Source organism: Trachinotus anak, unplaced genomic scaffold (genome assembly GCF_046630095.1).
Source record: "Trachinotus anak isolate AG129_WGS33_773 ecotype Australia unplaced genomic scaffold, CSIRO_AGI_Tana_v1 ptg000019l, whole genome shotgun sequence".
Taxonomy (NCBI): domain Eukaryota; kingdom Metazoa; phylum Chordata; class Actinopteri; order Carangiformes; family Carangidae; genus Trachinotus; species Trachinotus anak.
Genome location: NW_027273870.1, coordinates 21196893 through 21217910, shown reverse-complemented (window position 1 = coordinate 21217910; position 21018 = coordinate 21196893). Strand labels below are relative to the sequence as shown.

The following is a 21018-nucleotide window of genomic DNA, read 5'->3' as shown; positions in this document are numbered from 1 at the left end:
TAAAGCCACGGCTGGTTCAATATTCTGTTGGTCTTGGGTGTTTTTCAACTTTGTGTATGGGATTACATGACTTTGCCAATTGTGTCTTTTTGAAATTGGTAGTGCAAAAAAGCACAAAAAAACAATTGTTTATTAAAGAAGCAGTAGCTGAAATGTGTTTCTGTTGCATTAAATCAACTGCTGCCTGCATTAATAATATTCCTTGATATTTATGACCATTATGACATTGTATATAAGCAAAACATACACAGTCCTGCCACATCAAAGCTAAGCTATGAATAAAACATGGATAAGTAATGGTCAAGCTCTTCCTTCCTCCATCCTCTTTTGGCAACACAGATGAGAAGTGACTTAGATGTATCAAATTCCCACCGTCCGAGCTGTTCACATCCTCTCCGCTGACATTAGCAACCCTAAGGGCTCAGTTGCCAAGCAGGTCACAGTGCTTCAAATCACTCCCAGACGCCCCTTTCTCACAGATGCAAATGAAAAACAGCGGAGGCCCCTTGACTCTCCAGAGAAACCAATATTAGTATATGATGGTGAAATAAAACCTCTTTGTTCCTTTCACTGGAGATGGAAATTGATTTATTTGTATAAGCAGCAGCACTAACATGAGGTTAACATGTTAAATCAATGACAACATGAATTCGTTTTTCTACAGGTTATATATACAGTATATGGGTTTAATGAATAGTGGTAAAATAATTCTGTACAGATATCACTTGGTCTTCTGTACACAAGTGTGCAAAACACCCCAACCAAAGAAGTGCAAGTAATTATACACACACACCACACACACACACACTAAAACACATTCAGAGACACATATGCTAACACACATTCAAACACACACAGATTTACATGTATTCACATATCAAACAGTTTAAGGCAGTATAGCTGTTTGGTAACTGAATAAGAGTTCCACATAAAAAGAATTCTTGAAATAATATTGGAAATACCTGTAGTTACTTTCTTGCCAAGATTGATATCACTCATTTCTGTAAATTAAATATAAAACTACAGCCAGCAGCTGGTTAGCTTAGCTTAGCTTTAGCTCACCCAGGAAGTCATTGTACCTAGCCAAGAATTAGTCTAGTACATAAGCATAAATAGTGATGGGCAAGTTACCTAACTAATATCTCATTGCATATTATTACTTGGAAACATAATTACATTGCTTTACTGATCACTAAAGATCAAAAGTAATTTGTCACATTATCCACTACTTTCATTCCTCAGCTAATTAGCTTTGTCAAAAGTGCATTTACATCCTCATGTCTCATATTCTGTACTTGTATTTGCTGAAATAGAAAATGAGACATTGTGGTTTAACAAGCAGGCAGTCTTTGTTTTGTCGGTATTTATCTACCTTCAACTGTGGTCAGAGGTCAGTCCCGTCCTCAGTGCCATTGCAGGGTACACACACCCTTTAACTCTGAACAGAACCAGGTGATTCCTGAATGTAGGATTGCCAGTGGCTAGTTCTAGCAGGCCAGCTAAGAAGACACACCTAAATAAAACAACTTTAAAATTACTGGGAGATGCATTTCCCCTCCATACATGTCCTATCACCCATGTTAATACATCCTAGTCCACTGAAGGGAGACCAGACTGATCCTCATCCATTAAAGCATCTAAGCAAACAAACTGAACCTCAAAATGTCACCAAAGCATTACTAAGATTACTAACCGTAATGTAATTACTGACTCAAAACTTTCAAAAACTTGTTGCTGAAAAAGTTTCTGCACTTAGTTGTTTTATGGATTAAATAAACAAGACAAAATGTGTTAATATGTGTTAGGAAGCTGATTTTGTTACGTTTGGACAGAGCCCAGCGAGCCGTTTCGCTCTGTTATCAGTCTTCATGCTAAGCTAAGCTAACTGACTGCTGGCAATAACTTTATATTTAATACACAGACACCAGAGTGTCTTCTCAACTAACTCTTGGCCGGAAGGCGAATAATAATCATATTCCCAAAATATCAAACTATTCCTTTAACATTTAGAGTGTTCCTAACCACCATTAAAAACTCCTCTGCCTCTGTTATTACACAAGTAATGTAGTCTGAGTAACACACTTATTATTACTGCAATATAACACTTTATAAAAGTGGACACTATATATATATATATATATATATATTCCATGGGTTATACATGCATAACTGTTGATTATGTATAATAAAATTCACAGTGTAGTAGAAAAAACAAAAAACTCATTCCTATCCATTTTTGGTGAATGGTGATATCAGACCTGTCATAATGCATTACTTCATATTTATCATTTGCTTGACATGTGCTATAAAAATACAGAGTTGTACCTTATCTGCTCTAAAACCCACAATCCTGCACTTGATTTTATGCCTGTGTATATTGGCATATTCTAACACTGGATGAGATTATGTCTGACCTGAACAGCCACACAGGTCTGTTGTCCCTCTGATACGACACCATATGAGTGTCTCAAGCCTACTGCACCTTTGCGCTCATGCTCACAATAATAAATATGCTGTTAAGCTTATGGAACAGTTTGGTTAGGTTTAGGCACAAAACTGTTTGGTTATTGGAGAAGATCAGGGTTTGGCTTAGAGTAAGTACTTCCTTATGGTTGGATGACCTTCATCCTTATGGTTACAATAATAAACATGTGGTTATGGTTGTGGGATGGATAAAAGAAACAACGCTGACTGATTGGTTTCAGATGGGAAACAAACAGCGGTCTCCTCTGTCAAAGTTCTGTGTTTTGTGGCTCCATCCATCCAAAAAGTAATATAATAATTCAAATTTATAGTCACTGTTCAGCTCCATCCTGTTAAAGAGTCATTCTCCTGCTCATCCTGCCCTCCCCCATCTCTGCTCATGTTACAGCATCACGGTCCGTGGGTGTGGGAATACACAGAGTTTTCCGAGGAAGTTTAGCCTTCTGAGAGACTCAGACAACTTCAGAGCACTGTAGGGCAAATCCATTGTTTGTTCCTTTTAGCTCCAGTTCCTAATGCATCTGTGCCAGGCTCATATGTTGCTTCAGAGGTCCAAAGGATGTGCACTCATTGTCTGAAAAAGTACTTTTTGATGTACTGCATATACATTAGAGTGAGCAATGGCTGTATTTTAAAAGCTTGCTGGGGATATTGAAGAGCTTGAAAATAGTCCTAAGGTGTACGATCAGTTGCTGTCTTTCCTGATGCTGCGGTCAGTGTATACGTTGTTGGGCTCAGGGCTTTTACACTGGATACTGGTACCATTCATGGGTCCGATGCTGCTCAGTTGGTTGTCAGAGTAGCACCAGCAGCACAAACATGACTTGAAGAAGAGAGTAAAATAGAGAGAAACTTTTAAAGCAAAAGTTCAACATTCTGGGAAATACACTTGGAAGTTAGATGAGGAGTTAGATGAGGAGATGGATACCACTCATTTTATCTGTCTATCAAAATGAAGATACAAAGGTAAAAGGTCCACCTACCAGCACCTCTGACAAGATATGATGACAGATATGAGAATTGTATTGGTGTGTTAATCTACCTTTCTACAAGAAAACAAGTGAGTGTATTTCCCCACATGTCAGCATAGCAATTTTTAACCAATAGATTTTTCCATGCGTGCAACTATCCTCTGTTTTACCACCCCCACCTCCCTCCCACAACTCCTTTAACGTGCAAACTTGAGACATGGTTTATCTCTAGCCCAGGTTGCTTTGACAAATATGTGCAGTTGTGACCTCTGCCAACAAAGTATATGAATAAATCAGTGGGCTGTCTTTTACATGTTTCTCATGGAATGTCATCGCAGCCTCTGACTCATGGACAAAGGCCTGAGTTCACTGTTTGCTTTACTGGCCAGACTAAATGAGCAGGCTTATCGTGTGAGTGTGTTACATGCATTCATATCTGTCTGTTGTAGGGAAGTACTATACCTTGAAGCAGTTTTTGAACTTCTTGCTGACAAAGTAGAGGATGATGGGGTTTATGCAGGAGTTGATTGTTGCAAGGTTTATACCGAGGTAATCCAGGACCAACAGGAAACTAGAAAATAAAAGAAAGGCAGATAATTATCTTTCAGCCTAGTTTCTGTCAACTTTTTTGAAATTGAGAAATACAACCTTATTTTCCCGGATACATTTTTACAAAAATCAATTTAGTGTTCTTTTTTAAACAGGTGAGATCCTGAACCACCAAAATCACAGTATAGCAGTATCATGTTTGTACATTTTCATACTCTGTTTGTGTTAAGGTGGTTTTTTTTTTGTTTTTTTTTACTGGTAACTGACTTGAGTAGCTCGCAGCGCGTCGCATCATTCTGGTAGTAAACCATCTTCTTAAGGATCCTACTGAGGTGTAGTGGGAACCAGCAGAGGGCAAAGATGAGGACAAGGCAGAAGACGGCTTTGGCCACCTCCCTTCTCTGCAAAGGATTAGAGCAGCGATAATGAAGCAAATGTTAACAAATGTTTATGTGCCCTTAGAGGAATAAACACATGACACGATGCAGATATATCAGAGTTAATGGCTCGTTATTGTGTAGAAGTGCTGTCCAACCTGTTTGAGGTGCTCACTGAGAGCTATCCGCAGGCTGCCGTTCCTGTGGTTGAGCATCTCGCTGGTCATTAGAGTGTAGAAGAAGCAAGTGCAGGCCAGTGGTACACAAAAGTAGAAGCCAAACAGCCACCAGTCCTTTGCATCCTTGTAGAACTACAGAGACAAGTAAAAGTGATATTTACACTGAAATAAATGCCTAAATTACCGGTTGTTCTGTAAAAGGAAAGAGTTGAGGTTTTTTCAGGCCACATTTCCAAGCTGCTCCAATAATGCCCCCCACACACACCCTGTTAGATGCCATATCCATTTACTCTTCTGGCCCTGCTTTAGACTTTAAGACTTCCTCAGACCTAAAACAGCTTTCTGATCATTTTCTGTAACTGCCAGTTTCCCACGAATGGCTCCTCTTGCACCTCCATCTATCTATGGAGGGAACATCTCTCTTTAAAATTTGTCAGCTGCTGCTGATGTGGTCCTTTAAGGTCCTAATAAGACGTCATAATGTGATAGTGAAATGTAGAAGCAAAACTGAAATTATCTGACTTGGCTAGGTATAATCCTAGAATTGCTGCTTTTGGAATTGAACCTGAACACTACCAGGCTACCCCTGTACTCCAGCACTATTGAAGTCCATGTGAGTGATTCACGTGTGATCAGTAGGGAGTCTGAAAACAAACTGGTTTTAATTGCTCTGCGTATAATGAGACCATCTGGCTTTCTGTGGTTCTGAAAAATATGGCAAGTATGCTTTTTGGAAACACCACGATTTCAAAATCACACAAACTGCCTGAACGTTATTACACAGCTTACATGAAAAGCAAAAAGAAAAGAAATGGAAAAAAGTTTGCAGATAAACTCAAAACTTTGGCCTCATGTGCTACGTACCAACAGCACAATTTGGTGAGAAAATCTAGTGGAGAGGAAAAATGTGCTATTTCATCACAGGTAAATAATGCTGTTAAGAGGTGTGTGTTTCAAAGACCTCAGCATTGTGTTGCTGATATTCAAGATAGAGTACTCCTGTTTTGTGCATATGGGATAGATACGCACATGTGGCTCAGGTCAGCTTTAGGCCTCAGATTTCAGGCCTCACTAATTGCACTTGGCCTGCTATCAATTATGTGCTCCAAGGATGTTAAAAAGGCCACAGTCACGAAGAGAGAGTCAGTAAACCAAGTTTATTTTTTTAAGGGATACTCTGCTCAAAATCCTTTTCAGAGTCAAATTTTCATCTCCTTGCCTGAAAGGTGAATTTAGGTGAAGTGGCACATCCTGAAGTATGACTTGGTTGTTTTATTCAATTTTTTAAATGTTTTTAATTATTTATGGCCCAAGCAGGAAATATTGCAGGCGATTGATTTACTGTCATATTGATGCTCTAAAAATATATGCCCCTCTAACCAAAATAGCACATCAGTGTGCCAGCTGGCCATTAAAAACACCCAAAAGTCTGAACAAACAGCACATGTTTTAAGATGATGGAAATATGAAGCTGAACCTGCACTTTCACTCTAAGTAGTCCTCACGCAGGCCAGGTGGGCTTCTTATCTCATCACTCCAGTAATGTTTTGTCTCTTTAGTACAAGATTCAGCAACTCTTTTCTATGTGTACCTTGACACAGTACTACACAGCACATTGTGGCCTGAATACAAGCAAAACAATGGAGCAAAAAAAAACACTTACAGAAACTGCAATTTCCTTATCCAAAGAAAAATAAGATAGGATAAGAAAAGGATGGCAACGTACCATCATGATTTCAGACTTGGGGTTAAGCATGCATGTGTGTATGGTTTCGTTCCTGTACTTGAAGGTGACCATGTCGAAGCCGATAGCCTCCGGTATTGCCAGGATGAGTGACAGCACCCAAATAGAGACAATCTCAACAACAGTGAGGAGAGGAATGCCCACTCCCTGCACTCTGCTCCAGGATGCCACGGCCCTGTACCTGTGACACAGGGGGATACAGAATGAACATTCAGTGTGTGGCTTTGTGAAGGCACAACAGAAAGGTTAAGCATATTAAACTGATTAGATAAGATGAATATGATTGGAGGATATTCAGTGAATGCAGGAAACATTGTCATACTCTATAGCACTTCTGGGATAAAAATAAGAAAACTGAAAAGAAAACACATCCTAATATCAACATAACATGAATGTGACATGATTAAATAAATGTCCTATTTTTTAATTAAAAGGTCTCCAGCGGTTCAGTTGCTTTCAGTCATTTCTCCAACATTGAATAGAAGTCAGTAAAGTCATCATTTTCTTTGTCTCTCTTGACTAACAAAACTAACAACATTTTGTGTATTCATGGCAGCACACCAAACAAAACAAACTGCTCAGTCAGCAAAGAATATCAAAATGTTAAGAATTAATGAAGAGAGATGATCAATTGTTTATCTTAAATATCTAATATTTATATTTTTGTGGAGCCTCCAAACAGACTGGCCCATGTTGGCAGAGAGGTCTGTCTGTTGGCTTGTGTTTCTCACGCACTGAATACTTGTTTGCTTGTTTGTTTCATTAATGGAAACCACTTGTCGAAATGTTTTAGTAAAATCCTGCATCAAGATTTTATGGCAAAAACAATATATTTTTCATGACACATTTGAATTTCTCTGTTGAACAACATGGCGGCATTTATATTTTACTAAGTGGTAATGTATCCACCTTTTTCTCTTCCTCCAACATTGAAAAGATACAAGAGATTCAAATACTTTCATGATAGGCACAGACAAAGATATGCTTCACATTTCCTGGAAAAAAATGGAGAGCATCTGCTCTTGAACACAGCTGTACACCACTGCAGCCGTCCTTTTTCTCATAAAAGAGGTCATTAAATATGTTTGCCTGGTTGAGCCTTGACGCCTATTCAGAGCTACAGGGGAGCCTCTTATCTCTCAAGTTGTGTCTAGTGCATAGAGTGAGATGGCACTGAACTTCAGCACTTCATGATCATCATTTATTCATTTGGAAATTTCTATTAAGCTACTACCAAAAAAAACAACAACAACAAAAAAAAAAACCCTTGTCACTGTGCTTGCTATCAAGACAGAGTTTTCAATAATATCATCATACAGCATATAGAGTGTCCAGTGCCTATATCATACACTTAATGCATTAAAGAAGTAAAGAACATCTTTAAAAAACAGTTTGTGACACAATATTTGGACACGAGTAGGTAAAAAAAGAATTAATGAGTAAAAAGATAAAGAACTACAGTGAGCATGAACAATTTGGCAATGACCTTAGGAGTTTCCTGAAAGTGATTAGCTCACTCTTCCTGTCATTACACTGGAATCACATCTAAAACATTCATGATAACCAAAAAAAGAGACAAAAAGCTAAAGCAATGCTCTCCTGTGCTAGGTAAAAGAATTGGATGATCGGGCTAGGTTGGCTGGCCAAATCACATTTGTTTAATTTTTTTTCTAGTGATCTGCCTGTTTTAGTGTAATCATATCTGCTTTTTCTGCTATGACAAAAATGCTCCTGCACAAACATGCTGGTTTTGAAAAACAGCTGTCCAGGAAGTTGTGGAGAAGGAATGAATTCCCTAAAACCTACTTTAAAATGCAGATCTGATTAAAAACCACACCCGAAACATGTGTAAAAAACCCATCAGGATATTGTTGGTTCGCTTTTTTTTTAATAAACAGAGCAGGACTTGATGCTGGTCCACCACACCACAGCTTCATTTGTTAAAGCTGATGATGTGACTTAATAACGCAGTGTGGGGTACTATGTCACTGACCTGTCCACGCTGAGGGCGCACAGGTTGAGAACAGTGATGCCCACAGAGGCTTTCTGCAGGAAGGGCACCAGCTTGCACAGACACAGGCCAACAACATTGTCATCAAAAGGCCAGCGAGAGAGCAGGAGCTGGTGGAAGAAACACAATTTTCACATCAACACAAATCTCAAAGGGATTACATAACACACATTTACTCTCCAACATTGATCACATCATGCACATTAACATAGATTTTCATTAAACTGCTGTTTGGGTTAGTTGATGCATCAGTACAAAATAATGATTTTTAATTAGGTAATAAGTCTTTACAGGTATTTAGGGAGCTGACGATTAATCTCACTTTTGTTGCTGGATTTATGTCCACCATCATGAAGATCTATGTAAGGCAATGCAGCTGCAGATTGAGGCACATCAAAGACCTCTCAGCGTCATCTTCACGTCACTGAGAGTTTAGTCTCACACGGACCAGATGGAGTTCATCAACCCTCAAAACTTTGAACAACTTTTGATGAACTTTCACATTTCCTGCAAATGTAGGACCTCTCAAAATCTGCGACTAAACTTTAATAATAAGTCACTATGTTGTCACTGGTATTTAAGAGCCACTTCCACAACCTCTTACGATATTACTGCCTTTGGTATAATGTGTCAAGGCCATGTGAGTAGAGGTCTTTGTTTTGCCATCAGAGTGGTCTTGGCAGTTTTCCATCAGTGGACACAACCTGCATCGAACACATTTTTCTAAGCAGAACCCAAAGGAAGAACTTCAAGGTGCTTCCTGGCCCGCTTATGTTTACTTGTGCAGTTTAAGTTCCCCAGGATCTCAGAAGAGGAGCCCACATAGTTGTTTTTAAAGTATAAGTAGCTGATTATTTTTGGAAACACCGTGGTAGCCCTGAGGAAGTGAACAGGGGGCTTCAGTATGGTTTCCACTTTGTAGACGTGGCTCTTTCCTTGTTTGTGCATAAACAAATAAGCTGTTCTCCCAGTAAGATTTTTGTTTCCTCTTCGCACATGTGTTGCTCAAACTACAAAGGAACTGTGGCCTCAAAGTCCCAAGTTAATTTTAACCAGGTGGCCTTCTCATCTTTCTGTTGTGAAAAGACGTCCCATAATGCACTCAGAAGATCAGGTTGACTGATCACTTCATTTGGCTGTTGATTATAATACAAAGCAGATTTCAGTTTTCTGGTATAAATCAAGACAAGGAACGATAAGAATAATGTATCATCATTAAACATTTCATATTTCAAAGGCACAATCCGAAGCCCAAAAGTCAACAAAAGAGTTGACCCTGTCACCAAAAATCAGAACACAAGATTGAAACCAGCTATGGCTCAGATTGATTGACAGATCTAAATACACTGATATTCAGTACAACTACTGTACATTATTAGACAAAAGTTTTCTGATTCTGTTCAAGGCTGTTCATAAACACCATCTTGTACTGTATGTGCATCTGCCTTTCATATATTTGCTTGAAAAAATATGGATTTGGCTTTAATGAACAGTTGAGTCAAAAACTTCTCGTGATTTATCACTTGAGTAACACTGGGTATTTTTTTGAGAATAAATCCTCTAGATAAGGGTCAGTGACTGAAATCCCAGGTCAGCACGAGGCCACTGGCATGTGTGACTACAGCCTTATTCCTCTGTTTATTTAAGCCAGCCATATCCCTGCTTCTCTCATCACTAATCTGCCCACGCGAGGAAGATAACGGCATCTGACTGATTGCACTTTCCCACCCCCCCCATCTTTTCCCTTCTGTAATATTCCACTTTAACTCTGCGCATCACTTCCACTTCCATTGTTGCTGCATTTCATCACATCAACAGTCAGACCCAAACCCAGACCAGTCACTCAGCAGCGGGGCTGTGAAATTAAGGTTAAGACGTCAGAGTTAAGACAATTAAACATGCACAAAAGGAATGAAAACTGTACCTTGTATACAGTGATGGGTATGTCGATGAAAATGTAGATGAGGTCACCCAGTGCCAAGCTGGCAATCAGGGCATTGGGCCCGTTCCTCATGCACTTATTCCGGTATATAATCCTCAGTAGGGTGGCATTGCCGACCAGGCCAACTGCAAACACTATGATGGAAATTGTGGTGTTGATGTACTTAAAACAGTCCTTGATAGAAGTATTTTGCAAGCACATTGGAGGTGGTACTGGTCTCTTTACGACAGTTTCATTTCCAGAGCCAGATCTCACAGCTTGTGCATCAGCCCCTGGGGCCCCCAGGAAGCCGGGACCCGTGCTTGGACTGATGGTGCTCTGGAAACCCGTAGACTGGAGGGTGGAGTGGACGAGAAAGCCTGGGAGAGACTCCTTCTCCGCTTCAGCTCTGTTTATCTGGCACATTCCTCTGGCTGCCATACAGGTCATTAGCACCAACATATGCACAGATGGGGTCCCCATTATGCAAAACATTCGCTGCTTTGATTTCACTGATTGAAATACTGTCCCAATATATCACTGGTGAGAAAAGACACAAAAAGAAGAGGTAGATTTGGTTATTTTTTTCAGACAACACACTGAGGAAGAAATCCAGCAACTTCACCTGCTATTTCTTCTTTCTGACTCCCCTTAAATCTAACCAAAGTGGAATATTATATGTCAGGTACAAGAAAGTTTGACAGCATTACTGTCCCTTTCAAAAGCTGTGAGGAAGTTTACAACTTCTTCAAGACTTCAAAAAGGTTTTAGCACGGCAGCACAGATGGGAGATGCCAGGACTAGTTACAGTCAGACAGTAAGGATGAGGCTTCAGCAGAGCGCATTGGGCATCTCTTTTGCTCCCAGTCGTTCCTGGAAGAAGGAGCGCTTGGTTAAATCTTTGTGTCAATAATGTTGCAGATAAACAGAAAGGCTTTATCTCTGCTTGTGCTGTTTTGGCAATGAGTCCCGTCTGTGGGTTTGCAGCTGTATGATTTCCTTAGTTTTGCATTCTTCCCCTGTTTCTAATTTAGAAAGGTTTAAACACGTGGTTGCAAAACAAAGAGCTTTTTTAAACAATGCAAGAAGTGCTGCAGGGCTGATCTCCAGTAAAGTGGGAGCAAGCATAAAGGTTAAAATAAAAATCAGATGAAGACTACAACAACCAAAATACATACTTATACTGTGGATTCCACTCTGAATCTGTTGGTTCTCAAGGCTGCTTAGTTCAGTCTTGTGAATGTATAGATAACTTCACTTTTACTGCCTCTTAACAGGAAAAAACAACAAACTTTCTGGACAAAATCAGAGTAACTCATTCCACCAAACTCCTGGTAAAGAGCAGATAAAGTTTCAAACTGTCAGATCGATAGTGAAGCCCTTTTCATCATGTCACAGTACAGGCAACTCTTATAGCCCAGAGTTCTTCCTGTTCAAAGTCCCAGCTGTCACCAAGTACACAAAGAACTATTTAGCAGCCAGCCCTTCAAGTAGCATCACAGTTTAGCATCAGCATGACACTGCTGGGATCTGTGACAGCACGCAAACTGATCTATCCATAAATAATAAATACGTTTGGTTTTCACCTACCGCTTCTAAAATGTCTGCCTGGCCCCCTTGGAAACTGTCAGGCAAACTTTCGGCTGAAGCCCCCAGACATCTGTATCACATCACATGAGTAATTAACGCACTATCAAAGCCGCACCGTATCCCACTTGGTTTGAGCAATGCACCCGTCTGCTCTGAGGTGCCTTCGCATTATGGTTCAGAGTTTCCTGTTGAGAGTTTGCAGTATGTCTGAGTGTGTGTGCGTGTGTGTGAGGTTGTGTGTATGTCTGCATATGTGTGTGTGTGTGTGTGTGTGTGTGTGTGTGTGCGCGTGTCAGAGCACCAGTGAGACACTTTGACTGGGTGGGATAGTAAATCTCCACCTCCCTTTGGTAACAGACTGGGCCCCCTTTGGAAACATCTCCCCCCTCTCTCCTCTCCCTCAGAGGCACCGCCTGCTGACAGTCATCTCCAAGGCACAGCAGTGCACACACACACACGCACACACACACACACTGAGGCAGGGGCATCTGGGAGCCCAACGCCCCTCCAATCTGCCCCTTTCTTTAAAGCCCTCCTACCTTCTCTTTCAGCCCCTCTCCGACTCACATTAGGTCTTGTATGCACTACATGCAACTGTTTCCTCACACAAAAGGCAGCAGAGATTAGATTGGAGGGAGGAAGGCAAGAGGCAGTTAGTGTCCATGTAGTGTTGTTATGTGTCTTTCATTTGAGAAGGGGAAACCAGGACAGGAAGTGGGAGCTGACCATCAGCCACTCTGTACTTTTACAGACTAACCGCTGTATGGGTGGTCGAACTACATCACACTTTCTTACTCTTCCTACTCGTGAACCTCAGATACAGCGTTGTAATGCATTCTTAAATCAGTTGTAAAAGGTGGGAAATCACAGTGTGGTGAATGACAATTTGGGGAAAATGTGGTTAAGTCTAAATGAACACTCCTTTCCACTGCCAGATATACAACATAATTACAAAATACTGAAGTACAATAAACTGGTTTCCCCTGCATACAAAAAAAAAAAAAAACAGAAAAAAACAGAAACTTCAAAAACAACACATGCCGAACAGACAGTGCTCTGTGAGATGACTTAATGCCTGATGAGGGAAGAGGATAGTTCAATGTCAAGAGAGAAGAGTGCTCCTACATCACTGTCCATTATGGATTCCAAAATGGACCATTGATCATGATATGCGCTAAGAGCAGGAAGAGGGCTATCAAAGTCACCACAATCATTCTTTCCCGCTGCCAAAGAGCTGACACAGCAACTGCTTAAAGGGGAAAACCACTCAATTAAAAAATTCATATGCTATTCCAGCTATGCCTGGCAGAATCCAGCACATATTTGTTAAAAACAGCTAATTCTCCTCTGAATACATTAAACAAACAGATCGATAAATAAGCCTCCTCTGATGAAATCTAAGTAGAGCTAGAAAATTTATGGCTGGCAATTCTGACTGGGTAGTCATGTAACTTTTATTTATCTTTGGTCAGACTGTGTTTCTCCTATTTCTAGACATTACTTATTGTAATTGCTGGCTGTAGGAAGTACAAAAATGAACGTGCAGAGGTGTAATGATGTCAACATACATTATTTCTTTGTTTATGAAAATATAAAACTATCTATATTACAGTAATGAAAATATATTAGTAATGAGCAGATTTATGTACAAGATGCTGATGGAAAAACCTGATATTTATTATTGATCATATAGACAATGTATGATGAATGTGTTGAAGAAAGAGAAAGGGTAAAGATAAAAGCATACAGGACAGGTTAATTGCATAAACCTTTTTGTTGTGGTTGGCAAAAAAAAAAGAAGAAAGAAATAAAAGTGTATAATGTGTTGAATACATATGCAATCATGTCTATCAATATACATCAGTTCCCGTAAAACACTGCAATGCCCGGTGATTTTTTAAAACTCCCTGAAAAAATAGGTCCAGTGTTTTTGGTTCATTTGCAGGTACTTTTCCTACACTCAAATGTGACTTAATTGGGTAATTCCAATATTTACAGCCATTTAAAATTAAAGGGATCATGTTTTCTTTAATTGTAGTCATGAATATATCATGGCTGCTGAATTAGTTATGGTCAGCAGTGGCGAATACTTAATTTATTGGAACGTGATTTGCTGACGGCATCTGATTTTCTTACCCCTAGTTTTTTTTTTTCCAAAGTCCCTTGATTGTTGGCAGCTTCTATGACATTTAACTTTTGAGAGGGTAGTAGAGCCTTTGTTAGTAAATCCATTAATATATAAATGATGAAACCTTTACCTGCTCCCAGTTGCTTTGGCTTTCATGTTGTTGTTGTGTTGTTGTTTGGATCGTAATCAGGTATTAATGCCATTCTGTCTGAACTCAAAGATGGCAGGCTGCCTGGTAATTCATATGCTTGTTCTCTGATGGCATCTGTCGAAGAGTGCTCTCTGCATATTGGTACATACCCTATGGGAAATTTCAATCCAGCCCCAGACTGAGTGGGATGTAAGCAATTTCTTAACTGGGACACTTGCGCAAAAACAGAAAGAACAGAGAGGGAAAGATACAGGGAGAAAGAGGAAGAGAGCGAGAGGGAGGGAGAAAATAAGTTTGAGGCCAATTCTACTGTGACAAGCAGTGACAGAGTGAAGAGGGCTCAGTATACTGCCTGGCTTTATTAATTTGGGACATATGGTTCACACAAACAAAAAAGTTGAGGGAAAAATAAATGTGAACCGCAATGGTGGAATTTTCATAATAGCCTGATTAGTGCCAGCACTTGACTTCATCTGAAATTAATCAATATAGTATTAACAGACTACTTTAATTAGGAGGAGGGAAACTTTGTAAAGGCAGTGGTGACGATATCTGATGGAAAGAGCCTGCGGAGAAGTCTGTGCTCTTGAGAAGAATGCGGTTCCTTCACTATGGCCTCAAGCTATCTGAAGGTGTGTGCTTAACTGTAACTGACAGATAAGGTTATTTTTGTCTATGATAAATCTACAGAAACAGCTAATCTGGGGCCTTTGGAGCTCTGAGCTGATTATCTTTGGACCTTAAAACCATAAGTTATAAAACATAATGCATAGCAACAGTCCAACGGTTTGGAGTTAATACTTTCTCTGTCTTTTTAAATCTCATTAGAGATCTGTTGCTTGGGTAACTCACATTTTTTTCACTGTTGTAAAAACAGAAATTATGATTGATACTAAAATCTTACATCAGATTTTTGATTGACAACACATAAACTATCCATAGCACAAACTGAAAAGCATAACACATCAACAGAATAATATTTAGCACATTAAGTGGATTTGGATTGCTGCCATAATGACTTTTTTTTTTTTTTGGGTGGATGTAAAATCTTCCCTGGCTCGTATCAGAGAACTATGTTCAGACAACATCTCACAATTCCCAAACTCAATCACTTCCAGAGGATGACTCAGTCTTACCGGCATCAGCACACAAACTGAACTCAGAGAGGAGGCAAGGCTGTGCATAAATGGGGGGAGTTTGAATACAAGGAATACAATGAAGATGTGTATATACGAACTGTTAATGACAGACAAAGACAGAGAAGTAAAACTAAAAGCTGAGCCTGAATGTTGCTCCCCAAATATTAATTAATTAAAAATTATTAAAAATGCAAGATAGAAATTTTGCTAGTAATGGTTGTAGGGATACAATGCCATCTAGAGTGTCTGGAGTCTGTCTTGTTCTGCAGTAACATTACTCATAGGAGAGAGGATTGTCCTTAAAGGATTGTTTACCTTAAAGGTAAACACACTGCCATTCAAAGTAGCTTTAGCCTTTTGGATCTCAGCTGTGGTGAACTGAAACTTGATCGGAAATAGCGTATGTTTAGAGAACGTGATAACAGTGTGTGATATCAGTACATTATAGCTCATATCAGTTGGACGTCCCACGCCAAGCCACAGTTATTTTTAATTAGTCCCACATTTTTATCCACTATCGCCGGCTGTACCAAGTCAACCATGCATCAAAATTTGGATCTCAACCTTCTGCAATGCTGATTACTGTTCACATCTACTGCACTCAAAGTAGAGGCCCATTGCATTTTCACGTACTGCCATTTAATTTATGTGTTCAGTATGATCCTTTCTTAAAACAAATGTCAGCAAGTAATATTCTGATCTGCATTTAGTGATTTGACAAACGTGGATATAGCTTATGTAAAAATAAGGTTTAAATAAACATGAATCTTAGAATAAAGAATATAAAATATTCAGAAGAGTATGCTGTAGTGTGGTTGTTAAAGGTTAAGGATGTTGTCTTACTGAAAAGTAGATGAGAATGTTTAATTGTGTGATCTGTGCATCTGTGTGTTCAGTGTTCAGCGTGACTTCAACACAAACTCTGGAAACAGGAGGAAACTTGATCTGTCAAAGTTGTCGTCAGAGTGGTCATACCTGTTGCCATGTTGTGTGTTGTGTATTCATCATGTGGAAATAGAAATGAATACGTTGTGGTGTCATGAGCACTTTGCTCATTGTGGTGCGGTTCACTGTCCAGTAACAGTTGGGCCTAGAGACTCCACAATGACTTTTAGAACCCAGACGACTCCTGGAAGTATTAGTGGCTAGTTTGATAGATAAGAAGACACAACAATGGAAGGCGTAGTTTTTCCTGTTTTGGTGGAGGGTAGCAGCTGTTTACCCGTGCTTCCATTCTTAGCTAGGCTAAAAGCGATCTGGACCAATCTCTTTACTTAAGGCAGGGAGATGATTGTTGACCTGAAGCTTCATGCGCAATTGTCAACGATAAGGGTTGAAAATGATGATGTTTGTGCTAGTCTTGTAGTAGCTAACATAATTTAGAGGTATCAACCACAGCAATGTGGCTAATGCTGAAGCAGGCAAACGTGAGTGGGCAAATAACACTGTGGAAAGAAAACTGTTCATGAAAGTGATGAGAGTTATATTCTACAGCAGCTACAGTACACAGTGGTATAAGATAATAACTGTAAAGTGAGAAGCTGCCGTCCAGTGGAACAATTATTGAAAAGCCATTTCTACTAAACAAAATCATATTGCTATGCTATTAATTTTCAAAATTGTTGCCACAACATACACTGTGCGTAGTGTTCATATGCTTAACACAAAGCTCTTATGACAGGGTAACTGATCGTGGAGTCAGTTACAGCCTAGACACATTCCTGCTCACAATCTGGCTCTTGTCAGACAGACCCTAAAATGTGCTGATAAACACAAGAGTCTTCGCCCATCACACTTTGCTTTCCACTATCAGAAAGCACATGAGAGCATTATCAAAATGTCTAGAACATAATTATAACTCCATGTCTGTCAGACCAGCAAACAGGTCTGTTATGAAGGATAAAAATTATTTTGTGCTATATTCTGTATACACAACTATTTATTGTGAAGTTGTTGTGTTGGAGGACTCCCCAAATATAAACTGCCACTGAGACTGTGATCAACACTTTGCAAACTTTACTTCATGTAGGCTGCATTTGAAAAACATCTGTGGACAATTTGAAAGTGGCGTGCTACTTGTAAATACAGCTGTGAGGAGCAAGTGGCCAAAACTGAAGATAACAAACCTGAATCAAGACAGACTGATGGGCTCTCCGTGTTGAAATTCCAGATGTTGCGCAGTTCAAACTTGATTCCAGGTAAAGATCTGATATCAGACGACAATTTAAATGTGTTCTACTACATCCGTCTGCTTGGTAAGCGCTGAGCCTGAGAGAGTCACAGAAGCTTTCTTTCTTTCTGAATCACCGTCCAGTAAATTTACATACGTGCACCATGTGATGGTGGTTTGTCAAGAGCTGCTCTCCTGTCCACCAACCCTCTGGATGCTTTCCTCCTGATCTATTCCTGACTGTTCATTATATCTAGTTGCTATTTCAACTGCACCAAACCCTTGCCTTGCCCAACTCCTCCCTCCAGAACACTTAATCTCTCACTTCTTTCCCTTGATTGCTAGCAATGTTGTTTTCTGTTTTGATGCAGGGCATCGGGCCCATTCGTATTCCTCTGTCAGGCAGCCTTATGGAAATACTGAGGAAGATGCTTTTTCTTGATAAGAATTCTTCACTATTTATGAAAGTTATCGAACTGGGATTTGTGTGTGAAAGTCAAAGTTATGATCTGGCGCAAACCATTAACATAAATAAAAGTAGCTTCATGTGGCCCCATTCTTATTCAATTTTGCTTCATAACTACATGGCAATGCACACTCTGTGGCCACTTTATTGGGTACACCTGCACAGTCTAATGCAATTCAATTCAACAGCTCTCCAAAAAATTGTACTGTTACAAAATCTATAATGTTCAGTTTTTGTTGACATTGTTGGAAATGTGTGAATTCAATTATATGTTTGTTATTGAATTCATATTAAAAAGAGGGGGGCAGAATATTAGAAACATCTCTAAATATAATGCAGTCGAGAACACCACCACTAGTGACACACATCTATGACAGTGTCAAGAAAAACTGAACATTATAGGCTTCATTAAAGTAGAGTTTAAGGCAGTTGTATTAGATTAAATTAAACTGCACACTTGCACCTAATAAAGTGGCCACTGGGTATAGGATCTTGTCTTAAAGAAGGAGACAGAGCCAAGGTTGTTGTGGTTGACCATAACTCTTGCCAATGTGCTTTGAGCTGAAGATTTGCCATATAAAGGCTGTCAGTTAAATGTAACGATGAGCTAAAAGTAACTGCCAAAAATAGTGCCACTCTAGTCCTGCCATACACAAGGGTGATCAAGCTCCTATTTTTATTTTTGTATTGTGATGGGTTAATAACAATTAAGCTCATTCAAACAAAGTCTATTTTTGTCACATGGACATACATATATACATGGATACATTCTTATGGTATGGGTTGCTCCTGTCTAGCCACACAATGCATAAACACTGTTGAGGTTATAGTGTATATTTGCAAGCTTATTGTGTTACAAAGAGGGCTATTAAAAGAATTTATTGTTTCTGGGTTTTTTTCTTCTCACATAACATCCACAATGTATCTAAGGGAATCAGACTGGTAACATTCTATACATTTTGTATTCTCAACAAGACCCATGAGAAGACCAAAGCCAACTGGAATTACCACCTCATGGTATGCTTCTGCCAATGAGCTAAGTTGCAGGTAATAAGCCACAATCTTCTCTTCCTGAATTACAGCAGCAAATCGGCCAGAGGTGTTTTTGCAGAACATTTTGATGTCACATTGAAATTGAGCTTTGACTATGACTTGGATATAAAATTTCATCACTTCATCATCTTAACCTGTTAGACATTTGTATTAAATTGTGTCATAATTAAAGTATGAATTTGTAAAGTATGGCCAAAAACACATTTTGTGAGGTCACAGTGACCTTGACCTTTGACATTTGACCACAAATTCATCCTTGAGTCCATATGAACATTTGTGCCAAATTTGGAAAGATTCCCCTGAGAGGTTCACAAGACACTGGTTCACGAGGCCAAAACCATGTTTTGTGAGGTCACCATGACCTTGACCCCTGAAATCGAAGAAATTCCCTCAAAGTGTTACTGAGATATTACCTTCATGAAAATGGGACATACGCATGGACAGACAACCCTAAAACATAATGCCTCTGTTCCTGGCTGTTGCTGGCTTTGAGGCATAAAAATAAACCGATACAACAAGTATTGTCCACATTGTTGACCACATTGTTGTTGCTTCTTAACAATGAACATGAGCATTGTAGTTTTATTTTGACTTGACCGTCCTGCTGCTGTATATACTCCGAAAAGCGAATTAATCAGTGGCTGCAAATAGTCCTCGACAAATGCATCATTTACTGCTGTTTCAGTAACATTTGTTAAAAACTATAATGCATGGATAAAATTATTTAGCCTTTCTATTACACACTTGTAAAGATTATTATCTTCACGAACCAAAGGGCTTGAGTGCTATAGACAGGATAGAGGAATTTTAACGTACTGAGAGATGGAGTGAAATGTTGGAACTTGTAAAGAATAAGACAAATGTAACTTAGTGCCAGTCTTACAAAGCTGTTACACTATAGTACAGATGCATATTCATCCCAGTTTTTTGATGAAAAATGAGTACACAGACTGTGCTATGATGATAACCAGTGTTTCTAAATGTTTATTTACATCTCACGTTACCACGTTGTCAAACAGCTGCAGTGTTGCAACTGTGGTTGTATCATGTATGATACATTACCTTCTCGGATTATGCTTTGTTTATCCTCTGTGTTGATTAGCAGACCACAGTGATTTCCTCACCACATCTGGCCCTCCATACTGTATGACCTTCTCCAGCACACTGGGCAGCAACTCCCCAGACCTTATCTGTCTCTCTTGTGTGTGAGAGTAAGAGACAGAGAGAGAAGGGGGTGTCAAAGGTTAGAGGGGAGAAGACTGACACCATCTGGCAGTGATTGTGTCTCTGATGAGAGGCTGAGATATCATATGTGATGTGCCTTGAATATATATTTGTCTGTTTGTGGGATCTACAGACCACCTTGTAATGCTGGTTTTTATTCTGATAATCTATAAAGACCTGCCGCACACAGCGACATAAGCAAAAAAAAACAATTACAATTTTCTTATCCAGTTTAATGAGTATAAGCCTGAAGATACAAAACACAGAAAATCTACAATGCTAGAGAAACGATAATGCCCTCGTGTTAAAAACCTGGATAATCACACTGATTAGTTGTGATGTCTGTGATTCATGGGATATGCATATTTAAGCACCACACAAATCAATTAGCCTCAAGCACTAAACTGACCTTTGACTTTTATAATGGGGCCCTTATTTGGCCCTCAGGGTCAAAGGATATTTACAGGCCCACCTGTGTAGACAATTAAAACCAGGAAGCTTGTCTTCAAACTGAAACACTGAAAAGATCATTTTAACACATACAAGCAGCTGATGGGCAAAACTAAGATATTTATTACATTTCCGTATGACTTAGTTATTATGAATAAATAAGACCTTTCACATTGTAAGGATGTTAGCTTACTTTTCAATGAAAGCCTTGCTGCCTGGAAAGCAAGAGTCCACTATGTTCACCACTAAGTTCACTAACTTTGTCTGCAGTTTGGTGCTTCGAAGCTTATGGGCAGAACTGTCTGTTGAAAACAACACTGATGAGAGCAGTGAGGCTGGACCAAAATAGTAAAACTGTGGGTTGTAAAACCAAAACAATTACCTAAAAGATGCCTAAAGCTCCCTAGAGCT

The 21018-nt window shown here is 39.4% G+C and overlaps 1 protein-coding gene across 2 annotated transcripts; it reads right to left on the bottom strand.

Moving 5' to 3' along the window:
- Window positions 1–571: 571 nt before the first annotated feature.
- ednraa (endothelin receptor type Aa) lies at window positions 572–17510 on the bottom strand. 2 transcript variants are annotated; one of them, XM_071504791.1, is made up of 8 exons: window positions 11827–11998; window positions 10240–10776; window positions 8298–8425; window positions 6287–6485; window positions 4540–4692; window positions 4272–4405; window positions 3918–4026; window positions 572–3307 (listed from the first exon to the last, which is right to left on the bottom strand). In XM_071504791.1, the coding sequence occupies exons 2-8, from the start codon at window positions 10729–10731 to the stop codon at window positions 3170–3172; spliced, it is 1353 nt and encodes a 450-aa protein (XP_071360892.1). In that variant the 5' UTR covers window positions 10732–10776; window positions 11827–11998; the 3' UTR covers window positions 572–3169. The 2 variants fall into 2 exon arrangements, with proteins under 2 accessions (XP_071360892.1, XP_071360891.1); XM_071504790.1 differs by lacking the exon at window positions 11827–11998 and adding an exon at window positions 17371–17510 and having other exon boundaries at window positions 3024–3307.
- Window positions 17511–21018: the final 3508 nt, after the last annotated feature.

Excerpts from the sequence above, each read along its gene's own strand:
- ednraa (XM_071504790.1), bottom strand. The coding sequence starts at position 10,731 with ATGTTTTGCATAATGGGGACCCCATCTGTGCATATGTTGGTGCTAATG. Across the intron at positions 6,486-8,297 it reads TGCGCCCTCAGCGTGGACAG|GTACAGGGCCGTGGCATCCT; the intron begins GTCAGTGACATA and ends CCTGTGTCACAG. Across the intron at positions 3,308-3,917 it reads AGTTCAAAAACTGCTTCAAG|TCATGTTTGTGCTGCTGGTG; the intron begins GTATAGTACTTC and ends CTCTTCTTCAAG.